Source organism: Camponotus floridanus, unplaced genomic scaffold (assembly GCF_003227725.1).
Source record: "Camponotus floridanus strain SB8 unplaced genomic scaffold, Cflo_v7.5 scaffold1, whole genome shotgun sequence".
Taxonomy (NCBI): Eukaryota; Metazoa; Arthropoda; class Insecta; order Hymenoptera; family Formicidae; genus Camponotus; species Camponotus floridanus.
The window spans coordinates 2799075-2823652 of NW_020229214.1; the positions used below are offsets into that span (position 1 = coordinate 2799075).

At 33.9% G+C, this 24578-nt stretch overlaps 1 protein-coding gene across 6 annotated transcripts in view; it reads right to left on the reverse strand.

The window, feature by feature from the left end:
• LOC105250434 (nucleolysin TIAR) overlaps nucleotides 1–24578 on the reverse strand; it is a 403479-nt gene that overhangs the window by 146105 nt on the left and 232796 nt on the right. Inside the window, exon 1 of one of the 6 annotated variants that reach the window (XM_011256534.3) lies at nucleotides 14063–15395. The exons of the other annotated variants lie outside the window; for them this stretch is intronic. Within the exon in view, the coding sequence (XP_011254836.1) occupies nucleotides 14063–14219 (157 nt within the window). The 5' untranslated portion in view covers nucleotides 14220–15395. Of the gene's footprint in view, nucleotides 1–14062; nucleotides 15396–24578 lie in introns of those variants that run through there. 6 annotated transcript variants of the gene reach the window in all.

Here is a 24578-nt window from a genome sequence, read left to right on the forward strand (position 1 = left end):
TCTAGATGCAATCGCAAGTGTCTTCAAGTGGAAACTGCAAATCGCACGAGTTACGCGATCGAGGACGGGGAAATGATACGATAATATTAAAATTCAAGACTGTGCATTGTCACGAGATGTTATAGCTTAAAGCATGCATCATAAAATGTGTAAGATGTAACGACATCATTTTTTTTATTAATAAATATACAAAAATAATATGTATATTGTAAAAAAAAATTATTTTTCTCGCAATTTATTTATGTCCAACTAAAGCAAGAATAGAAAAAGGTAATTGAACACGAGTATCAATCGATAAATCTGGCACACAAGATAGAGAGTTCAATGTGTGGAAATGTAATCTCGTCCTACTTTATCTAAGTCCGACCGATTTAAGTGCAAAAAAGTAATTGGGCGCGATCATGGAGGAAACCGGACTTTACATCGCGCCACACGCACGCGATGCTAAACTGAAGTAAGAACGGCAATGAGAATAAAAGAGGGGAAACTAGTAAGAGGAAAAATCTAAAAAATGATGACAGAGTGCATCACACAGTGGAAGTCATATTTACTTGTGTGGCATACAGTTTACTCTGCAGTTTCGAGGAAAGGCAGAAGATAGCTAGATAGGTAATACGATGCGCCAGCAGCATCCCTTATCCAAAGGCAACTCGTTCTGTCTTTCTTCCTTTTCCTTCTATTCCTCTGTTCTTTCTTCTCGACGAATCCGGCACTCTCCGATAAGTAAGTCTCTATCGAGATTCTATCTAGAGAGAGTTCTCTGTTAGATTATTATAACATTTGGGATATGGCAGTCCCAATCTAATAACCGAATTGTTCTCTCAAATTCATTCTCGCGAAAGAGGTTGGACGCTAACCCGCGTCACCTTTCGTCCGATTTTGCCAAATTTCCATTACTTCCATCTTACGGAGTAGAGCCTCTACATGCATTTATATTAAATCCATTTCGAATTAATACGTTGAAATTCATAAATAGTTTGGAAGTTTCTAAACTCTTAGAAACAGTTGTCGAGAGGCTCCGAACGTATAATACATATAACATAGTTGGCTTGAATTCACTGCTATCATAATTAAATGGCAAACGAACTTCCGCGTTTCCGAAGCTTCCATGAAATTTTAGGTGGAATAATATAGAACTCGTAAATAGTTCAGATATCTTCCCTACGTTGTAGATGCTCATTGAGAATCTGTATGTCTCTTTCAAGAATTGTGCGGAGTAAATTACGCTTCCAAACAACAGATACGCGAGTAACTTCGTCTGTGAGAATGAGATCTTATTAGTGAAGTAAGAGCACTTCTTCATCCAACAGCTTCAAGAATTGTCGGTGTAGTCACGAGAAGAGAACGCGACATATATCCTAACTACAAGATAGTGACGTAAAATTTTTAATAGGAACGCGGAGAGTGTACCTGCAATCTGTAAAACATTATACGTATAACGAGGGTAAGAGATGTTAGTCTCGCACGAAGAAAAGTCTGCCATAATGCAATAGTGAAGATAGCATCCTCTCTCCTGTAGAAGGTAATAAATACGCAAATAAACTTTGCTCGTTAACCTATCGGACTTCGATAGACTTGGGCGATCTTCGTTTAATTTGGTTGCGTGCATCAGATAAAAATGCTGTATTTCGCGGATGATCGCGAAAAAGTCCCCGTCCCAGGAGACGCAGCTCGGCTAATTGCGAGAATGATATAGATATAATGACGTATACTTTTCTAAAAGTTATAAAAATTCGCAAACTTTACGGAAATAATCTAAATTGTATTACAAAGCGTTTTTCTTTCATGCTATAATTGAACAGTTATGTAATATTTTAACGCAGATACGTTACTTTAGACTTTTAGAAAAAAATTTTTTTTTAAATCGTATCTCCAAAATTAATACTTAATTAACTAATAGATAATATTGTTTATATCATTTATACTCACAATCTTGTTATATGATGATTTTTTTTCACACGATAAAAATATAAATATAAATATAAATTCGTGCATTTTTTTACAGAAATAAAAATCCTGCTTATTTAGTGAATTAATTAAGCAATATGCTTAATTAACTTCCTAAAGTAATCCTTCTGAATGAATCTGTTTGCATGATCTTTCTAAGAACATATTTGCAACAAGCATTGTATTAAAGTCTAAACCACAAGGTACGTCGTGGTTTTAAAGCACCTACTGGATAATTCAAACTATTTCAAAACTTTCAACACGCTTGCTGCTTTAGTCCTTGTATATTCACAGTTGAAGAAGAAATATGTCAATACTTTTATGCTTCTAACCTTGATATCTTATACGATATATATAATATATTGTTAAACATTACGATGTATTAAAACATATTGTAACAAAAAAATTTGCATGGGACTACTTTTTTCACATATATATTTTATATAATAATTTTATTGCAAATATATATTAAGCATTCTATTTTATTTGGCAAAATTATCATATATATTTGATTTTATCTTTTACGAATAACGTTTCCATCGCACATTGCCGTAATAAAAAGATTTGTGCTCGGAAAAGCATAACTTTACTTTTATTCCGTATGTCTTGCAAGTGTCTTGCAAAAAATTAAATTTCCTGTCGTGTATATTCGGTACACGTTATTGTTTTCACTCGCAGCATGTAACATTGGTAACGCGTTAGGTGAATGTGTTATAATATTAAGTGGTATCCTATGTAATACCTACCCACCTATCTTCAAACGTCGAGCACTTCGTTTCACATCGTCCCCTCATTTCGTACTCTTCCTTCTTGCTGTTACTTGGCCGTATTCTTTATCCTCATCCGTAGAACGTAATTCAATTCGTCGAGCGGAGTGGCGGCATCAAAATATTAGCATATTGATCAGCCTACCGCGAGACCCGCTCTCTTAAATCCACGAGCGTAAAACGCACTTAATGCGAGCAACCACTTTGGCTGTTACTACAGCGAATGCAATATCCGTCGTTCGTAGTAAGCGTCCACGTTGTATTCGTTATCTGACAAGTTTTTACAACATGCATAAAGAAGGCGCCGTCGTGCACGCAGGTTCTTCGTTTTTCATTTCTAAACGAGACAAGCATACGAAAGTGGTGACAATACCGTGCTGCATGAATAGATATATGGTGTAATGTACACTTCTAGTAGCTCTGTAATGTGCCCAACTCTTATATTCTGCGTAAATAACGTTGTGTACTCCGTATGTTGAAAGGATTCTACGGACACCCGGTGGTTTCAGTTTCGCAGCGAACGTAAAAAAGAATTGAAACGTCATTCGAGTTGAGTGAAATAAATTACGTGCCGGTTATAGAGTGTACATAGACCCCTCAATATTGCGTGTCACGGTGCTTTTACCGAGTTTATACTGCTTTATATTTAGGGGAGAAGGAGAAGGATTGCTACAAAATAAAATATAAGCGCGAAAAGCGTATTAAACTTCAAGTTGATACGTATTTAAGATATTTATTGCGTAATAAAAAATCACGGTATTTTTTTATCGTGGTATTTGCGCGAATAGAAAAAATTTGCATGTCTCTTTAAACAATTTCGCACCGAAGCAATTATGACAAAGGCGAAATATCTCGAAAATCCCTCTGTAAAATAGCTCCAATGAGGGATGCGACGATAATAATGAATTTTCAAATATCGGCACGTGAACATGCCTAATGATGGCGCGTTTTAGTGCGGGGACAACGAGCTTTGAAGAGGTACGTTATCCATGCTCGCCCTTTCAAACAACCCTTGAGCGACACGCGACCTCCCGATTAAAGCAAATTTTACGCTACAGATGGTTTTCGCGCTTGTGATATTTCTCGGCTGTTTGCAGCCACTGTGGATGGAATCTATAGAGCATCTCGTGCATAATCAAAGTTTTCGTTAGATCAAAAATCACAGTTTAGATTACATACACATTTCTCAAATTATATTATTCTTGGAAGTTTCTTTAAAATGAATAAAAATATTAAATAAATATCAATATGTGATTAGTAGAGGGAACAGCTCAATAATATTCAAATTAAGCTAATCGAATTAATATTGACTTATTGCTACTTGTTTTTATGACAAAATAATTCAGCTGTATTTAACGATGTTTTCGAAGCAAATTAAATGTTGAATATTGATAAAATAGCTATCAATAATAATACTATCAATTAACATCAATTAAAACTTATGTAGATCATTATTAATTTTTAAATCCTCTAAACGAATGTAACAATATAAAATATGTGAATATGTTACTCGTGTACAGATGTAAATATGTTTATATTTTTTCATACATAATGCTGTTTTGTACGATTTAAAGATTTCTTTTTATACATTTACGATTTATATATCATTTTATGCTTATAAAGCTTGAAATAAAATTGTCAATAATATATTCTGTTTTATAAACGTGAAATGCGAAATTATTTCGAGATTATAATTCGGCAAGATTCAAAAACAGTTGAAAGGATATGCTAGCTCTCAATGTATTTGCTTTATAAATCAAAGCATCCTGGCGTTATTATTACAGTACATCACTTGGTCACTCGGGCAGTCGATTCGATGGCATGTCGAACCAAACGATTTACGGTAGGTCGTGCATCTCGAGGCGCGAGAACTCGACCCGGTCGGCGAACACGACTTCCGCATCCGGCTTATAGCTGCTGCTTTATAGGGTAGGTAGGTAGGTGTACGAGGGAATGCTCTAGTCACCCAGCCAACCAACGCCGCGCCAGTTAACCAGTCAACCAGTCAACCAGCTAGCTAGCCAAGTACCGACATATCGTAGATGCTATACCGTTTGACGCCTGCTGATCAGTGAAGCATCTAGTATTAACGGAGAGAAACATAAGAAAGAACTTACTAGTCATAGCTTCTGCATAACATGCTCTAACCGATACAACTAATCGGTATAAGCAATGCATTTCTTGTTGATAGGAGGTCAAACGAAGAGCGAAATAATTCACAATTAGGTATTTTCTTTTTTTTCAAACAATGGAAGTGAGCAAGATATACGGTTACAGCCATTCTATTCGTTATAGTCAAAATTTATAAATGTATTTTGCATCGAGAGCTTTAAAATGTTCAAAAAATGTACAATGATTCTAAGGAATATATAATGAATTTTTCTAGAACGTAGAGAAGAAGATTATACTCGGATTTTTAACGAAACATAATCTTCATGAATGTTATATTTATTATTGTAAATCAGAATTTTAATTCTCAAAATTATCAAAATAATAAATAATGGCAAAGCATTCTTGAAATTAAGAAAAAATTGACTCCGAAACTGCCTAGTTGATTATTGATTAATGTCAAAAAATTTTTTTGTAAAGCATATCCTCTATATATAAATGATTATTATATCATATAAATAGAGATGCATTTGGGCAATAAAAGTATCATTATTTATAATATATAAGTAAACTTAACGCGACAATCGCAACGGCAAATAAATATCATTTGCGTGATCATTTTCCGTCCAATATAATGCACATTTAGCTTCGATCGAATTTTGTATACTTTTTTTCTCAGGATCGTCTTTTGCGGGTAAGTCTCCTTGATGCCAAATTTTAGATTTATCCCTCGATGAAAGGGGGTCAGATTTTGCTCCGGTATTCGAGGCAATCGGCCAAGTTGCACGCAAACCCATGCGGTTTTCCACGTGTGTAGTACGAGACTTCACGCTGTAACGGACGGTAGAGAAAGGAGAGAATTTCGGCGAAGATTCCGATTCATACTTCGTCTACTTCCGCGATGGTATGCTTCTTCTATGTATCCCAACGTCGCCAGTATTGCCGCCCTCGTTCCCTGGGGAACCGTATATGTAGGTATCGTCGAATATTTCGAACTCTTTGTCCACGACAATATCTTTCCTCTTCTCTCTTTTTCTCTCACCCTCTTTCGCCCTCGTTCTCTCAATCTCCCCTTCTATACATATATAGTGCGCCATTTGAGGGTGCAAGGGAGTAGTGTACGAGTCCGCTTGATATTACCGCGCCGGGTTTTTACGGGAAAATGGGTTCTAAGCACCGACGGCGGACTCGTTCCCGGCTAAAACAATATCATTTTATCCCACGGTACCTTCCCCCGCTCCTCCCGTCCGGATCACTTGTTTGGCCGCGACAGGTACTGCCTCGACTTTTCGCATCGCATCCCATCGGACTACGAGCAGCCGCTATTCGGTCCTCTGGGTCACGACCGTACTAGAATCCGTACGACTGAGCGTAGAGCAGTGCGGCAGCATGGGCAGTAGTCGCAGCCATACCCCTTCGTCTCCATCAAGTTTAACTTGGCGCAGCGAATTTCCAAGTACCGTTTTACGAGTTTTCGTTGCCACTGGGAATAGACGGATCAGTCGTTACGCCGCTCGGCAAATGTTATTCCCGAAGTGAGTACCCCGTGGTATGCTTTCCCGGCCATCTCCACGGAGAAGGACTGATAATCAATTTTGCAACGCGATTCCAATTCGTTTGCGACGCATTTGGGGCTACGAAAATGTCGTTAGCTGACTGGCTCTCATCCTCGTTCTATTACGAACGGAGAGTTTTTCGGTTTCTCTTTAAATCGTTCAGATTTTCACGATATTGCTCGATAGATTAGCTACTCGTATTTTTCAATAATAATGATATAATTATGAAAACGCAATTAATAAATCACAAAAGAAGTTTGTGATTTATTCGTATATATGTCTTATATATTCATATATGTATATAATATATATATCGATTTTGTATTCGCATGTCGTATTTGATATAAAGGAACGTATGCCGGGAAGAAATAGAAATTTTCTTCTCCAATTTGTAAGTGTCACGTGCAATACATATAAATTTACACGATATGTAAACGTATTCTATTTAGCGATAAGTTTCAAACGAGAGTTATCGTTGCAAAATCCAATGCTAGGTTTATAGCAAACTGTTACCACAATTTGTATATTTATCATGTCGAGTTTGGAATCGGAAAATACCCATTTCTATGCCCAACTCAGCAGAAAATGAAGTATGACTCTGGTATTTTCGAGAAAGGATACTTGAGGAGGTCGGTTTTTCCTTAATGTACGCGCAAAAAGACAAGACGCTCTTGAGAAGTAGCTGATATTTCAAAGTAGTGCCAAATAGAAACGTCATCCATTTGAATAGAAAGATTCTACTATTATAAATTGAGTACAAATATCGATATTTACTAAATTTTAAAAAATAAAATATTGTATATAATTAAAAAATTAAATAAAATAAACATGTACACAACTTTGTTAAATTTAAGAAATTTATCTCTCAAATTTAATGAATATATATATTTTTAAATTTATATATTTATTTATAAATCTTATTTTTAAATAGTAGTCTTATTTATAAATCTTATTTTTAAATAATGCGAATAAAATATTTTACAGAGCTAACGTGTTCATTTGAAATATACATATTTAAATACATGTAAATATATAAGAAATTTTTTAAATATTTTTTAAATATTTTTTAAATAACTGGGTTATTGCTGAATTAAAACTTAGTTGTGCAATAATTTTATATAAATCTATTAATAATATTCGATGATTAATTTAGGTTTGATGAGAGAATATCAATATCAGCTTTTTAAAACATTATTCTTATTTTATAATAGCTGGTATTTTCGTATATTTCGTGAATGAGAATAGCTTTACTATAGCTTTGTTTCAATAATGTTTCGTTGTAATTTTACGTTTCAATTGTTTCCAACTACTGTCTTCATTTCACTTCAAAATAGAGCATAATAACACACAGTTCACCCAGGATTATTAATAAACATCTAAACTCATAATAGAAAAGATATTCTATTATGACTCTTCTCACTATACTATAAGGATAGCCGACGCGGATAATACCGCTGGTAAATGAAAGACGGAGGTGTAGACAAGAGAAAGCTTACACTAATGCTTTCGTCGTTTGAGCTTTCTGCAACTCGTTATTGATTTAACGCAAATGAAAGAAACTCAAGATTCTATATACTGTCATCATTTTCACATTTTATTAATAGTTTTTTGTTAAAAATAAATTATTCCACATGCACACAAAGTAAAGTGTGTAAAGAATAGAAGATTTTAATTATATATCAAAATTATAGAAGTTTCTTTCTCCTTTTTTCGCTTTATTTAAAAAGATTAATTTAATCTACTTAATTTATTATATATATATATATATATATATATATATATATATATATATGTGAAAGCTTTTGGAAACGCTATTAATTTGTTCAATACAAAGTTGTATATATTTTGAGATTTATTTTACATATATATATTTTATGCAAAAATATAATTTTTGTAATAAACGTGTATTTTCTCGGTCACATTGCTCCAATATGTAAGAAAGTATTATTTGTGTGATTTAAAATGTTCCGTAGAAAATATTTTTTCTCGAGTTACAAGATTATCGGGACAATTCTTTAGCTGAGGCTATAGTTTGTAGCTATGTGGCTGTGATATTTTTAGACCTCAACGTGATAATGCTCAAGGTCAGTTTCCTCATGATCAATGCAATTGCTAAGCTTGAATTGTATTAGATGTAACCAATATATCGCAATAGTAACAACGGATAATGGCTGAAATAATATTTGTCTAAAATATTTGCTATGAAAACAGTATTCGCGAAATATGAGATTGTTTGACAATAATTTAAATTGTCAGAAGTTTATTGTGCAAACTATTACCTCTTCGGCTTCTACTGCTGGAAATGACTAACATGCATGCAAACAATAAAAAAACCTTCCAAAAATATATACAAGAATGTATAATACGGTGCCTTTGCATAGTCCGGTAAATTGATTTATTATACGTAGCATATAAATGTAATAGCAACTAAACATGTGAACACATCATATTATAACAATGTCCATACATACAATAATGGATATAGCTAACACTTTTATAGCTAAGTATACTAACATACTAAGCTTTTTAATAAACTTGTTGTTATTTAAATAATTTATATAAAAAAATATCTTAATTATTAATGCATACGCGTAAACAAATATAAATTTTTTTTTGAATCATCAAGCTTTCTCTTTTCTAATTTCCTACATATTCATTAATATATCTCACAAATAATAATATTTTTTAGATCTATCAATTTATTGATTAATATGTCGGATAACAACTACGTTAATGGTTTAAGAAATTCATAATAGCATGAGGCGCGCGTGTTATATGGTATTTAAAAAACGGGACATATTGTTCGTGTCCAAACGGTATTATGGAATACTTCTACGATTATTTAAATGTATAATCCTTGGTGGTAAAATAAAGTGGTCTCAGAGAAAAAGAATATTTTAAATCACTATGCTTTGATCTACTGGTTTCAATCCCCGATTAAATACTACAAACAGCATTGCATCCTGTTAAAACATTTATGCATTTGTGGTCAGTTACATGTCGACGATAGATAAACAAGTCAGAATAATACCATAAAGCAATACTCGGAATTATAGTTAGTAATGCTTATAACAAAGAGAAAATTCAATTTTTTAACATAATTAACGAAGTATTTAATTTCATATTTTTCCGTGTTGCTTTTTCTCATGACATTTAACAATAATATTATCATGCATAGTAATGATATATTCATCGTGAAATCTGTTATAAACAAAGTAAAATTTGAAACAATTAAACTAATCTTTGCAATGTCATGTTAATAAATGTTAATAAATGGTTTCTTTTATAATATGCAATATTGTGTTTTCTAACTTTTCTAGATTTAACCCAATATACAATTATCTTTGATAAAATGTATAAAAATGATTCATATATTATGGATTAAATTATTATTATATATATAATAATAATAATTTAATCCATAATGTAAAAAAATCCAGAAAAAAAGATTATATTTTCCTAACACAGTTTATGTGCACTCATAACAAGCCCATCATCTCTACAGTTAAGGATGCTCTATGCGAGATCGAAATAAGACTGAAACAAGATCGTAATCAAAGGCAGGCGTGGAAAACGCGGAAACTTAAGCGCAACCGAATAAAGTGGCCCCGTAGCGGGTAGTTGGCAAGAGGCCGTGCGAGTGGATGGCGCAGAGAGGGAGAAAGAAGGGGAGAGAGACGAGGATGAATATAGAAAGGAGGGTTGGTAACCGCCCCTGTAAGGTACATACGTGGCATTGAGCGCCGCGGATGGTGGTGGCGCGGGCTGGCGCGCCAACTAAAATTGAATCTGCGAACGAAACTTCGGTAACCTCGTCAGGAAACCGAAGCTAAAGCCATCCATCGCCCGCGCTTTCGTTGCCGGCCTCGTTTGCCCGTCGGCGCAACCATCGTCGACTTCCGTTTTATCTAGAAGAATTGTTCCGCTTCTTGTTGCCTACTCGTTTGACACTTCTTTCTCATTCGTGCGCCCAGACGCGCTGGCAATATATTTCCGACGTTCATTGCAGATATCTAACGTGTATTCGTGTTTCGCTACATTAATTAGTATGGGATATCGAAACTAAAGAGACATGAGATTCGATTTGATGTTTGACGTAGGTCAATTTATAGATTGTTGTGAGAGATTACGATAATTTTATCATTGAATCCGAGGAAAGATATTTTAAATGATATAAATGATGAAAAATCTTAAATAAATAAAATGTGTATAAATATAAGCTGTTTATGTATTTTCTGCCAAAGGTTTTGAAAACTCGCTTTATTGTTTTTTTAACAGAGGATTTTTCTTTGCTAAATATAAACAGAATAGTTTAGATACTGCAACTGTTTATTTTTTTTTAATCTTCTTTCCTCAACTCGTTCGTTTAATAACTAGAAAAACGCGGATAAATAAACCGATAATGTAACAAATACTGCATTGTAAAGTTTACAGATACTTGAAAAATATTTTTCCGCAAACATTTGTGACATGATCATCTTTTTCTGAAATAATATTTTATGATGCAAATCGACGATAAGAAAGCCTGAACCTTTGCGCAATTCAATTTATGGACTAGGTCGTTCGCGAATTGCGTTTAAACGAATTTCACGTACTAATGGCCGCCTCCTTGCTATTACAGTATATCGAGCAGACAAACAACTTTACGAGCACTTACCCTTTAGGTGCTAGGGATCTATATGTGGAAGTGTGCATCCACCAGTTTCCAGAGGGTTCAGAAAAATCATTGTTCCAGAAAAGCCTTCCGATACGGAGCGAGAGGGAAACTAACGTTATCGTGCATATTGAATAACGACATTGATGTAATTCATATAAATATTTTCGTCAATTTCTTCGATTATCCCATATGCGTGTATCATTGCTACAATGTCTCATTATAGAATTTTTTCAATTTTTTATAACAATATAATTATCACATATATAATTATTTATATACGCGATAAATATGATAGAGACGTATAATATGTCATTATAATAATATTTTAGTGCGAAAATGTGAATGTAAAATTTTGTTTGTAGAAGATCATATAAAAAAGATGAAATTACATTATTCAGTAATAATAAATATTTTTAAACTAATGTTATATACATGCAAAATAAGATGCTTTCATGTTTTTTTAAATTATCGAATGATATATTTGTCAAGCGCACCGTAAAGATGAAGACGTCGTTGAATGTATTCAGTAATTTGCATTTACATAATCAAAGAGCATTAGTTACTTTGCTAACAGGAGTTTGCGATGAGAAACCATTGACACGTCGACCATTAACATTACGTTGCACCATGTGACTCGCGGCATGCCGAGGTACAATGTAGTACCACCTGACGCAAAACCCATCATTTATAACGTAGTTTTCAGATTGCCTAGATTAATCGTTCTAAAATTATGTCAAAAGTTTCATTTGCAAGCCATATATTAGAATAATACATTCTGATATCATTTTACACATGTAGTATTATTACGTGTCATATGATACAGGTAATTAAAAAAACATATAGATAATTAAAATAGTTTTATCGATTCTTATTTCATGTTATTTTGATAAATATATTGAATTAACTAACATGAAACATTATATATTGAAATAATTACAAGGAATTTACAATATCTGTCATAAAATATTTGTTACAAGGGATACTTTTTATTGTATTTTAAACTTCGTGTCTTCGTTACAATTTTTTCTCGACAATTGTAAACTTTGGTGAAAGTAGTAATTTTTATTTGTTTCCTTCTATGGAAATAAATTACACGTCGAGTTGGAAATGTGTTATTGGTCCGAAACGGACCCTAATTTAGTTAAGCCGGGATATTCAATTGTTTCTTTTCAATCCTCTTTGTTATCCAGTACGATTTTATTGCCGGCTGTAAATAATGAACGATCTTACGAGCCAAGTATGAAACGCGTCACTTATAAGTTACCGCCTAAGTACAATTGGAATTTGCATTTCGTAAAGGAACTATGACAATAGGAGGAGAGATTGGTAACGGTAAGGGGAGAGTAAGGTATTCGAGAAACGGGTCTTTGTAATCCGCTTTTGGTTGTTTCGCTCGCTGACAATTAGCGCGATTGATCTTCTTGAAGAACGGGGCGAAATTCGAATTCGCCGCACGGGAGGGAAATGTCGTGATGCCTGTTAGTCTTCGATAAATTCAATGCGTCCACCCTCGTCCAACGTAGCCGAACATAGACGAACGCTACGCATACTACACGCGGGGGCGAAGTATACGAGGCGATGCGGCGTGCCGCGCGGACTTTGCGTCCTTGTTACGCTCCCACGACACGTACGTTCGTGATGTAACGGTAACTACTGCTAGTACGTGCTAAGTGTGCGCGGCTAGGGATTGCCCTATTGGCAGCTGTACGTATTCCGCTCTTAGGATTACGTACACGTATGCAAACATAGCCGCGTGCGGAAACGTGTACCGCCGCTTCGCCGATATGTATTATCGCGACTTTCCGCGTCGAAGGGCCGAACGCGAAAGATGTTATCCGGCGAGCGCAAATCGGGGCCGATCGTTTCCGCTCGTGCGGTCGACCCTTGCAGGTTTTTGCTTGAGTGGAGAAAAATTCTGGCTTGAGCGTCATTTGAGTAACGTTTACGGCTCTCTGGAGCGACGCCAAGGCTTTCCCCCGGATTTCGACGCGCCCGGTTTTAATAGCAATTATGCATTTTTAATCGGCGGATAATCGCGGGACTTGAATGCTCGTGACGCGGTTATTACTGGCAGATGCTGTCGCAACGTCCGCTACCCCTAGGACAAATTAACGGGAGCTAGCTCATAGCGCGAGCGCGCCGACGAGAAATTTACTTCTTTAAATGCTGAAATCAATCACAAAGTTGTTGTAAAATAGTTTGGATCGTTAACTGATAGATTGCAACGCGCATTTGAATTTCAATGCGGGAGACAGGCGACCGTGTTGGATCTTGTTCCTCCACCACCCTCATCCTCCCTTACCCACCGCGATAGAAGTTAGCACTTCTTTTATGAGCGTCGAAATTGAAGCGCGAAATGGTCGTAGTTTCGTGGAAAAGTGTGTCATGGCAATTATGTATCGAAGAGTTGTTAAATTTGTAGATTGTATCCAGTAGTAAGAAAAAATACATTCGAGTAAAATTAAATTATTCGTTTACGTCAAAAAATATTTTTGCGCTTGTATCGTATATAATTTTCGCACGATTGTACAACTGCAAAGGGGCTTTCTGAATTTGAAAAATTACCGTATATTATGCATTATATAATACTTTCCTGATAGTTTCGGTAAACATGTTTTGATCATTTAACGTTTATTGCACGTTTATTGCACGTTTATTGCAATGATTATATAACAGAATTTACGATTGGGAAAATTGATTTTTATTTATTTCATGCAATTTCCTCTGTTTCTTCTTACTTTTTTATAGCAGTTAAATTTTATTATGGACGATAATTTTTTTATATAATGTGATTGTGATTTATTGTTAAATTTAAACAATTTAATATCAATGCAAGAATGTTTTCGTGAATATTTGTATTAAAACCCGCGTAAGAAATTCTTACGAATTTCTCCATTTAAACAGCGTGTTAAAACTGGCGTGATCAATAGAACGTATGCGACGACAGCAGGATGCATTTTATTGTTAGAACAGCGCTTTCAGATGATAATGCAAAAAAATCATAAATTTATGCTCTAAAGCGTTACCTGATTTGTTGACGGGTGTTGCTGTGTGAGTGAGCGTAGCTGTTGCAGTCAGTTTAGGAGGTTCTATCTTTTGCGGCATGCTGTGAGCAGGTATCGGCCCAGGATTTGTCATGGTGGTCATCGTTGTTGGCATCATCAGAGTCGACATGGTCAGCATTTTCGTGCCGTAAGATTTGTCTCGCCGTGGTGAAAGCTGAAGGACGCAGTTTTATCACGTGACCGAGAGAAATTCTCGCAATGCAGAACAACGAAGACACTGGACGCGCGATCGTCGATCTCTATTAATATCTTACAAATTATAACGATTTCTCGAATCGAGGGGAAGACAATCAGCGGCGCGTGCGATTCATGCGGAGTTTAAATGGACCGTGAATCTGCCGTGGAATCGCAATAATCGATCGATCGAAGCAACGACTGCAATTGTTAATTAAGATCGAGCACTCGTGTCAGTGTTCACGAATATAACATTACTTGGCTTGTGAGTAACTGCGAATTACAGCACCGCGAGATGTTCGTAGTCGTTTGTCCACGATAAAAGACAATGTTGTTCATCGCATGTTACACTTCACGATCTATCGCGTCGTCACGTAGATTGCCGTGATTCTTCTTTCCCGCGTCATTACGTTCACGTTGTCGTTTATTACCGTTGATTTCGAATTTTAGTAGCGGTCAACATTTGCCGCTGCCTCGAAGCCTCTCCTCCAACTTTTTCGCTCGATTTCCGGATGACAGAATCGCAAACAAACAGTGACGCTCACGAAACTGTGTTCGCGAAATCTATAAAAACTATAAGAAACTTTACTATCTCGAAGTCGGTGCTCGGTAGTTTCCTCTTGAACATCGGAGCGCACAGTTTTCAAAACGATCACTCTCAATCAAGTTCGACGGTCTCGCTATTTCTTCATTTGCGCACCTCCGTCACTAATGATTCCTTCCTTCGTGTCGTTTCTTCTTGTTTCTTCACGTCGTTTCGTTCACCACTGATTTATCGCGGAAGGCGTTGAAGCGTGCTAGCACACGCGGTTACTGCGTGCGGAGGCGTCGGTGCGTGCGAAGTGCAGCGGCGCGCGTCGCGATGCCAAATACGCGTGCTCCGAAAACTGCGAGAGTGAGCGTCACCGACAGCGAAAATTTATGTAGGACACGGATAAATATTTGCGCACCGTTACAAATGATGCCGACGGTGATTGTGCACGGTGTAATCGAGAACGGTTGGCGGCGATGTCGGTGGCTGCAACGACGGCGACGTCGTTCTCTACGCTCTCCACGCTGCGCGCGTTACGTCACGTCCGGCCGAGCGTAGAGTCGGAACTCGTCTGGCGGGGAGAGCGCGAAGGGATGCCTGCCTTTGCCTGCCTGCCAGCCTGCCAGCCCTGGACGCCCGCCGTCGCGACGCCCAGAGGCGCCGGCGTTCCCGAGCGTCCGCGGAATCGCACGAGTTAAGACGCGAGCCAGCAGTTGCTCGCTCGCCGTCACGCCGAAAGGATTGTTTCATGCGGGAGCCAATGCAGCACTTTATGACGATGCGTTTCGAATTATTGCCGAATTATTCCCTTTTTCTTTGCATTTAATTGTGTAATAGCGTGATGGTATGCTTTTAACCGTGTAAATTAAATATCGATTAAAATCTTCAGGTTATTAAAATGTATTTTTCAATAAATTTGTTTTAAGCGAATATTTAACGAGATTTTTATTTCTTGCATGAATAGTATTTTTTCCTCTTTTAAATTAATCAAATAGATTTCTTCTTATATATTGACAAAACAAAGTTGTTGAAATAACATTTGAAATTTTATAGATACGAAATATTACTTTATACTGTTTTATATTAATAAAGGGAAAAATTTTAATTTAAAAAATTATTGATTGATGAGATACTTAAATTTATCTCTAGATTTTATGTTTTTACAGTAATGTAATATTCTTAAAAAGTTCATTAAATTGAGTTATTTTATTATTCAATAAAAAATGCTATTTTCTAGCTTATAAATATCATAAAGATATAAACTTTTTTTAATTAAAGAATCTGTTTTAGTAATATTATTATTGTATACATATTAAGTAATATTGCTATTAGATGATATCGCACATTGACATGTTATGTTATAAAAATTACATGTAAAAATATTTATCCTCATATTACGTTGCTTACTTATTGAATTTCTTACATTAAATATTTTTCATAATTTTGATTATGATTTCATATAATTAAGCCACAAATCCTTTTACTTACTTTAGAAAATGTATATATGTATTACGGATATATTTTAATACTTATAATTCTTATTTTACTTTATCTTTTAAATTTATTTATGTGTATATGTGTTTGTGTATATGTGTATTCTTATGAAAGCCAAAAAAGTATATTTTACCATTTATAAAACATTCATATTTATTTAAGTAAAATGATTTTATAGTTACATAAAAAATTATGTAAGGATTATGAAGAATATTTTTGCACTGCATTTTTATGATTTATGTCAATATTATAAATTCTTTTTAAAAGTAATTTGATATTTCTCTTATTTTATAAAAAAACTGAGAGAGATTGCATATATCTTTATATATAAAAAACTTGGTTATGTATCTTTTTTTTTGTTATTATTCTTTATTTTTTAAAAAATAAAAATGCACAAAAAACGCATGTGTGTATATAATATCATGTATTTTAATCTCGTATAAAATACTGTAAATAATAAACGAGGACTTACCTTTGAAAAGATATAGATTTTATAAAATAATTTTATAAAATGTAATTTATATTTTATTTAATATTACTGTATTAAAATTTATGAACACGTTATTTCTGATTGTAACACACGTGAATTATTATGTTTTTGTCATATTTTATGAAATCTGGATACTAAAATAATAGCTGATAACTTTTTTATTATTTTTTTTAATTAATTGGTTTTTAGGACTTGGTTTTTTCAATATCATATACAACAATATATTTTGCTATGGTAAAATTGCATTAGGATAACTTTAATTAAAGTTAGTTTACATATATGTTTGCAAATAAAATTGCATGTTATGTATGTATGTAATAAATGTTATATTGCGCATTTTTATAAAAAGAAATATGTTATAACGTTTTCAAAGAAAGTTATTTTTTTCATTTAAGATATATTTATCAAGTATTGAATAAACATTTTTTAATTAAATGCCTCAATTTATATTATATATGATTATATATCACATCTAATACAAACATGTAACATGTTCTCTATTATTATTTTAGTTATTAAAATATGCATTTTAATTGTTATAAATGCATAAATAATAAAACTAGTTTAATATGTAAAAATATAAAACTTACGGCACACACATACAATTCGCTATAACATATAGATAAAGTTCTAGAAAAATTCGTTTTTTTTTCCTAATATTTTTTTTAAATAACAAATAGTAAAATAAATATACAGGAATATTTATATCAGAGCTATAGAATTCAGTCTTTCGATATTTCAACAAGTTTCAAGACGAAACTGATCTCTTTAGCCAAACTATGTCAACATTCAATACTCATTAGGTTCAAAATAGAACAATGCAGTGTCTGACTCAATGCGGTTCGTATCTACTGATCCATTAAGTGGCGCCACTCACTGGTAGCAGATCGAACTAGGGTGATTGCGATGCTAAGCTTCGACCGAATGCCGAAAGGATTCCCTCACTGTTTTCGGTAACATTGATGCAGGGCAAGAACAGGAGTTGGGTTTATCTTATTGAGCCCTTTCTGATTGAAGTGAGAAAAGGGATGGACTTTACGAGCGCCCGAATTTCTTATAAACATGATAATTTTGTTTATGTAACTTTAAGATTGCCTGACATTACGGTCCAGAATCGCATAGATGTATAGAAATTTATGATGATTGCATTTCAGATATTGTCTCGCATAATTTTATTAATGTACTATTATACGATACACTTGAAATAGTTCAATAATTACTAACTGCTAATTTAATGTTATGTTATTAAGTTAACTTTTTTTATAGAGTGTAATGTATCTAGAAAAATTTTCGCTATTAATTGGAGAAATTATTTATACTCACGATAATTAGACGATATTTATTAAACTTTGAAATTACGATTTATTGGCGTTTACATTTTGTATGTGTAGTTGTTTGAATTCAATTGATATATGAAAGAGATAATTTCATATTTTCACGCATGGTCTAAAATGACATTTGTGGTATTAATGAAAAGTTTCAAAATGCTTCATATAACAAAGCTTTAAAACATATGCATATTGATATCATTCTGTATTTAATCTCTGATATTGTCGCTAATTACAGAGCTAACTGTTCTGTAATTTGGCGCAAACGCGATGCGTTTTATATATGTAATTTCGTAATAAACAGAAACAAGTAAAATTATAAAGCATATTATTGTACGATTAAATGGAAAGTCAATGTTTATCTTCCACAATTTTAGTATCAAATTACAGTTTCTGTAAGCCATTAATATAAATCGCTGAATTGGCATTTGAAAATCTGCTTCTGGCGACATATTTGCGCTTAACATCTTTAGAAATCTAATACGAGTTATTTTTTTAAGTTTTCCTTCACTTATATCGTTGATTCTTTTAGAAAATCTTATATATTAACAAATCAGAAATATAATGCATTTTACTTTATAATCTATTTTTAACCTATTCCGAATTTTAAATACTTTTCGATGAGATTAACATTATATATTACATAATTTTATGCATTATATATTACATAATTTTATGCTATGATATCAGTTAAGATTAATCATTTTTGCGATTTTGCAATTTTAAATTCATATCTAAGTTATATGTTTATAATTACGCGAAATGGAATTTAAATCGTTGAGAAAAGGATATAAATTCGTATTTTCAGCATCGATACGAGAGAATGCCATGAAGTATTTGAGAAATATCTTAGTAGCTTGTAGACGAGCTTTGGCTCATGTTCAAACTCATAAATAATTCCGTTTGCGATCACGATCGCAGTACTGGTCGACAAGACATAGGGGACAAAGTGACATGCGGAACGCAAGGTGATGCGATCCTGAGCACAGGGAATCTATGAACCATTGACATTAGACAGCCAAGAGGGAATCTACAGCTATCGACTTTCATTGCAATACACGGATCTTGTTGTCACTCCATTAGAATTACTGTAACCGTTTCTCGCTTATCTTCTCTTATTTCTTTACGCAAGATGACATTGCTATCCAAGAACATTTTTATATAATTTTATATTTTTCATTTAATAAATGGATTCTAAAATTTATATTATATCTAACAAAATGCTAACAAAATATTCTTCATTATCTCTTATGAATTAAGCGATTTATTGTTCTTACTTAACTTATTTCGAAAGAAAAATAGATTTAAATATTTACACAGAGGAAAAGATTAGTTTTCTTGCAGAAAATATTAACTTGTATTAAGTTGGTCTTTTTAAATAAAAAAACGCGATATTGGATAAAATATCTCGATTGTATTATCTCTCTTGTTATTATATTCATTAAGGAAGAATATCGAGCCAAGTATGTTACATTACAATGTAATATACATTACATATATTACATGAGACAAGATTCCTCATTATCTTAGAATAACGAAGAACAATAACACGGCAAAGCCTATGCATCGCGATGCATCGCGATGATTCCACCTGTCATATGTTCTTTAGATTATAATTTTGTATCTTTTATCTGCGACTTTGCGGTATGGCTGAGCCGAGCTGATTGCAGATAACATGGCAGAAGAACAACGATGTGACCAGAGAGCAATTTTTATTTTCCGCATATTAGTTTAAATTCCATCATAAATTGGTTCTTTCACGGAAGAGAGATGGGGCTCCAAAATGGAACGAAGACTGGCGGGAAAGCGTCGAGTTCCGTGATGGAGCGAGCTGGGAAGCTGGAACGAGAAACGAGCCGGGCTTACGCAGATGGAAGATAGAAGGACGGAGGATGAGCCTCGGGCGATTTGCTCGACATTGCTATGTTGCAGTAATTGCAGCTAATTAAGAGCTTGAACTCTCTCGTCTCTCTTCTCTCTGTCCTAGGGCCCCGTGCCGGGTCTTCTCCAGAGGGCACGCAGTAACCTCTGCACGTTACGTCTTTCTGTCCTAACCGCCGCCGCCTTGTCTACCATCGGAGAGACAGTATATCGCAGTGTCGCTCGACTACCTCTCGATCAACGAAGAGGATGTTTTGCAAGGACAAATATCGATTTTTTTTTTCCGATGACTATTTCAGGATAATGTAATTGCCACTATATCTTACCGCCCTCGGGACACATTATCGAATACATTATTATATGCTTTGTAAGTGCAATGATTGAGATTAACTACTTTAAAAAACACATTTATCTAAATCCGATGCAAATGATAAATTGCATTATATTATAACGAAATGATAATAACATTTGCATTTAAAACGCAGAAATTTTTTATATTTGGAGCTTGATTAATTGTTTTATAAGAACTGATTTATTTGAATTTATATAATGTCATTTTTCGCATATTGGCAATGTTCTTTAAATATTTTTTAATTCTTTTAATTTAAAACGATTTTTTATGTATCCACATGGTATTACATCACGATAGATTAATATATAATTTTTAGTTTGCAAATTTTATATACTTATATCTAAAATTTTATCTAAAATATTGCAAAATAATTTTATCAAAAATTGCACTATAATTTTTTGTCGCTAATATTTGTGTAAATGCTATATGATTCCACAAATCGTAAGCATCCTAAATATTAAAAATAATAATTATCGCTATAATTTTTAGAACTTTTGTATGTTCAACACTAACATAAAATTCAAAAAAAAATTCTAGATGATAATTTTGTATTTTATATTTGACATAAAAATAATGCTTTATTTGTAGTGTCCACAATCATTTATAAAAAATATACACTTTATTATTATTCTCATGTGTATTTTTACAAGTATTTTTATAAATCCATGCAATTTTTTTCAGCTGAATATTTACGCAACTTTAGATTATATATCAAAAGTATATTATTTCATATATTCTACCCCAATCTCTCATCTACTCTTTCTTTCTTCCTTTCTCTCCCTCTCTTTCTTTCTTTCTCTCCCTTTCTTTCTTTCTGTCATGTTTTTTTTTCTTTTTTCTGTTTCTTTCTCTCTTTTTCTTTTTGCGAGAGATCTTGACTAAATATGAATTTATCTACTTTGGTTTAAATAAGATATAAGAATTGTACATTTTCTTCATAAGTGTATTATTTATCATTATATAAACATTTATAACATAGATTGTAAATGACATTCCCAGATATCTAATAGTAGTATTACGCGATATGTTCTATGGTTATAATAGTTTAACAAGTCAGCCTCTCTTCGAGTCGAGATATTGTCTCCTGGAGTTTCCCCGTCGTTACCACGCTCGCTTACGTTTGATCGATGACTCCTCCATCGGGCTGATAGACGACATCGGTTACAACTTGCCTTGTACTAGACACAGGAAGTTCATACGTCTATTGCGCGTATACACATATGTCAGCTTCAAGATTAACGGGACAGCTTGTCCACGTGGCAATCCACATCTGAATGCATACGCGAAAATTTATGAACGATAATCCGAATCGCTTTCTTTGCGTTACGTAGGATGAGTAGTTTGTTGTGAATCAAATCTGCGAGTTGAAAGACGCATGCGTGATCCTTTAATATCGTTCTATGAGTCTACGTAATCAAATTAATGAAAATGCAAAGAGAGATAAATCATGTGGACATATTGGATGCTAAGTGCTATGTAAGTCATTTCTTTCACTGACTATTTCGTAAGAAATATGCAATTTCAAATGAAAAGTCAAAATTTTGTAGATAGTTAAAAGTGTACGTTATAAAGTATATTTGGCGATAAATTTGAATTCTTGGGAAACTCTGATATCTCTTTTCGCAATTAAAAAAGTATGATATAATTTGTTCCTCTTTCTTTCTTTATTTCTTCTTTCTTTATTTCCTCTTATTTCTTTCTTCTCTTTTCTCTTTTTTTCTTTTTTTTTGCTATATATATTGTATAATATATGGACTATGAAAAAAGAAATATAAAATTCATCTATGATGGATTTTAATAAGTTCACCTGCGTGTTAAATTTTTTGTCCTTCGTACACTTGCCAACATATTTTGTCTTGGCGTAAGTTCGTGTCCACGTGTTAAAGAGAAACCAAGATATTATGTAAGTGTAACTTTGCGTGAGGTACAATACATTCTTACAGTATATAATTTTGCATATTTCCTAACTACATGCTACATTTATGTTGAGAATATGTGTTTTCTAATCATATTTTATCTGACAGTACTTTGTATACATAATAATGCATAAATTTATATACTTATTTAGCAACTATATGCTTAAGAAAAATTTAAAAGTTTGTAATTAAAATAAAATAGAAAAAATTTAAAAGTTTGTAATTAAAATAAAATAGAAAAATTAATTAAAAAATTCATTATAATTTACTAATAAACGAAAAGATTCGCTAAATTAACATAAATTATTTTATTAATTCTTTTATTTTTATGCAACGTATTTGTTATGTAGATATACTAGATAACTAAATATTTAAATCTATTATTTAACTTTAATATGTATTTTAATATGTATTATGAAGGCGCAATACGATAGTTGTACCATTTCTCGTGACTAGAAGCCTTGTGTCCCTTGCAGGAAAATTTCAGCGAATTATTGGATTTCCGTGCACGCATAAGTAAAGACATGCACTGTAGATGCGCCATCACGACCAAGATGATATAGCGGTTCATCTAGCAAGTAGTTGGGACAACTTAGTCTCGTGCGTGCGAGACTTCCCGTGTCTCTGTCGCTCTTACTATTTCTCCCATGAGTGTCTGTTCTCGCATGTACACAGCCATACACAATACATATACGCATTACACACAAATATGAATATACATATATACTCTCACGTGACGTACAGCCCTATTCGTGAGACAGACAGTGGCTAATCTACGTGTACGAAACCATTTAATACACAGTAGACAAAGGTGGACTCCCAATGCGCTTACGCATATGCGCGTCCGGTCTCGAAGGTGTGCTCATGTATCTGCAAAGGGGGAGAGAGAGAGAGAAAGAGAATGAGAGAGAGGAAGAGAAAAGGGTAGCAAGATAGGAAGCAGTCAATAATTCACACATTACTCTCGGTTATTATGCTACTGTGGTCTGCTGTGGCCGTATGTGTGGTCGGCGATTCAGCTTTACATTTGCTTTACCGACCATAGTATCGGTCGAATCGCGCATACGCTGATTTACTAATTCGTAACCGCGCACCACGTCCGATAGAACTCTATCAACTTATTCATGGGTTGCTCGCAAGAGCAACCAGCGCGTTCTCCCTCCCTTGTCTCTCGATTTACGCTCTCGCGGAATGCTTACTCGCGAATGGCCCTTATAGATATATATCGTCCCGAATTGTTACGCGTACGTATCTGCATGATAATGGAGCACGCGGATACTCCTAGCTGCGATCACATCTTTGGGCGGCGTGGTAATTTCCAGCCGCATGCAACATCGAGATGAAACATTAGACATTTCGACCTAGTTGCAGCCAAGATCGCATCGCACGGGTCTCGCATCGCTCAGAATGTTCTTGATTCGTTTGTATCTGGTCTTCCGTTTAGCTTTCGCTCGTTCGCATCAACACTATGTAACGGAGAAGATAGATGACGATCCATTCTCTAACGATCGTCTACGTATATGTTACAAACGACTTTAACCTGTAGATTAATCAACGCACTGGAGCATCTTGACACTTGTGTGATTGTGCCAAACGAAAGATAAATGTTACTTAGCGACTAACTTCATGTAGATTTGTATTGTTATATCTTTTTGCAAAGCTGTATATTTTATTTATATAATTTAAGAAATTATTTATATAATTTAAGAAATTATTTATATACATAAGCAATTCTTAATTTTCGAATTATAATGTCCGTTAGTTTCTCTAGCTTTTATCTAATTTTTTAATGTATGTTGTATCATGCTGTTATTGTTTGTTAAAGATATTTGTATATGCTTTTTTCTGTGTTAAAAACTGATCTGTGAAAAATTAAAACATGTCTTGCTGCTATTATTTACCTCGCTGTGACAGTGAAAAAGAATAAAGCAGCAATGGAAAAAGAAAGATTACTTTTTACTGCGTCTGAGTAGAAACTCTGGCCTGTTTGTCTTACGCTAATTAACTGAACATGAAATATTTTCCACAGACGCCTTGAAGTCTTTTAGGTCGGAAGTTGGAGAAGAAAGAGAAAACCGAACGAAAAAGAGACTAAGTTAAGAGTTGATTCTATTCAGCATTTTTTCGTCTGCTTGTCGATTCTTTTTCTGACAAAAATATAAATTATTTCTAGATAAATTAAGAAAATAACACATAGGATCTATATCGATTATGCGAATTTGTTACATTCAATTAATTTTTCTTGAATATTGACATAAAAATAAATAAATTAAATAGATAAATTTTCTATAACGATTGTTGCAATAGAGA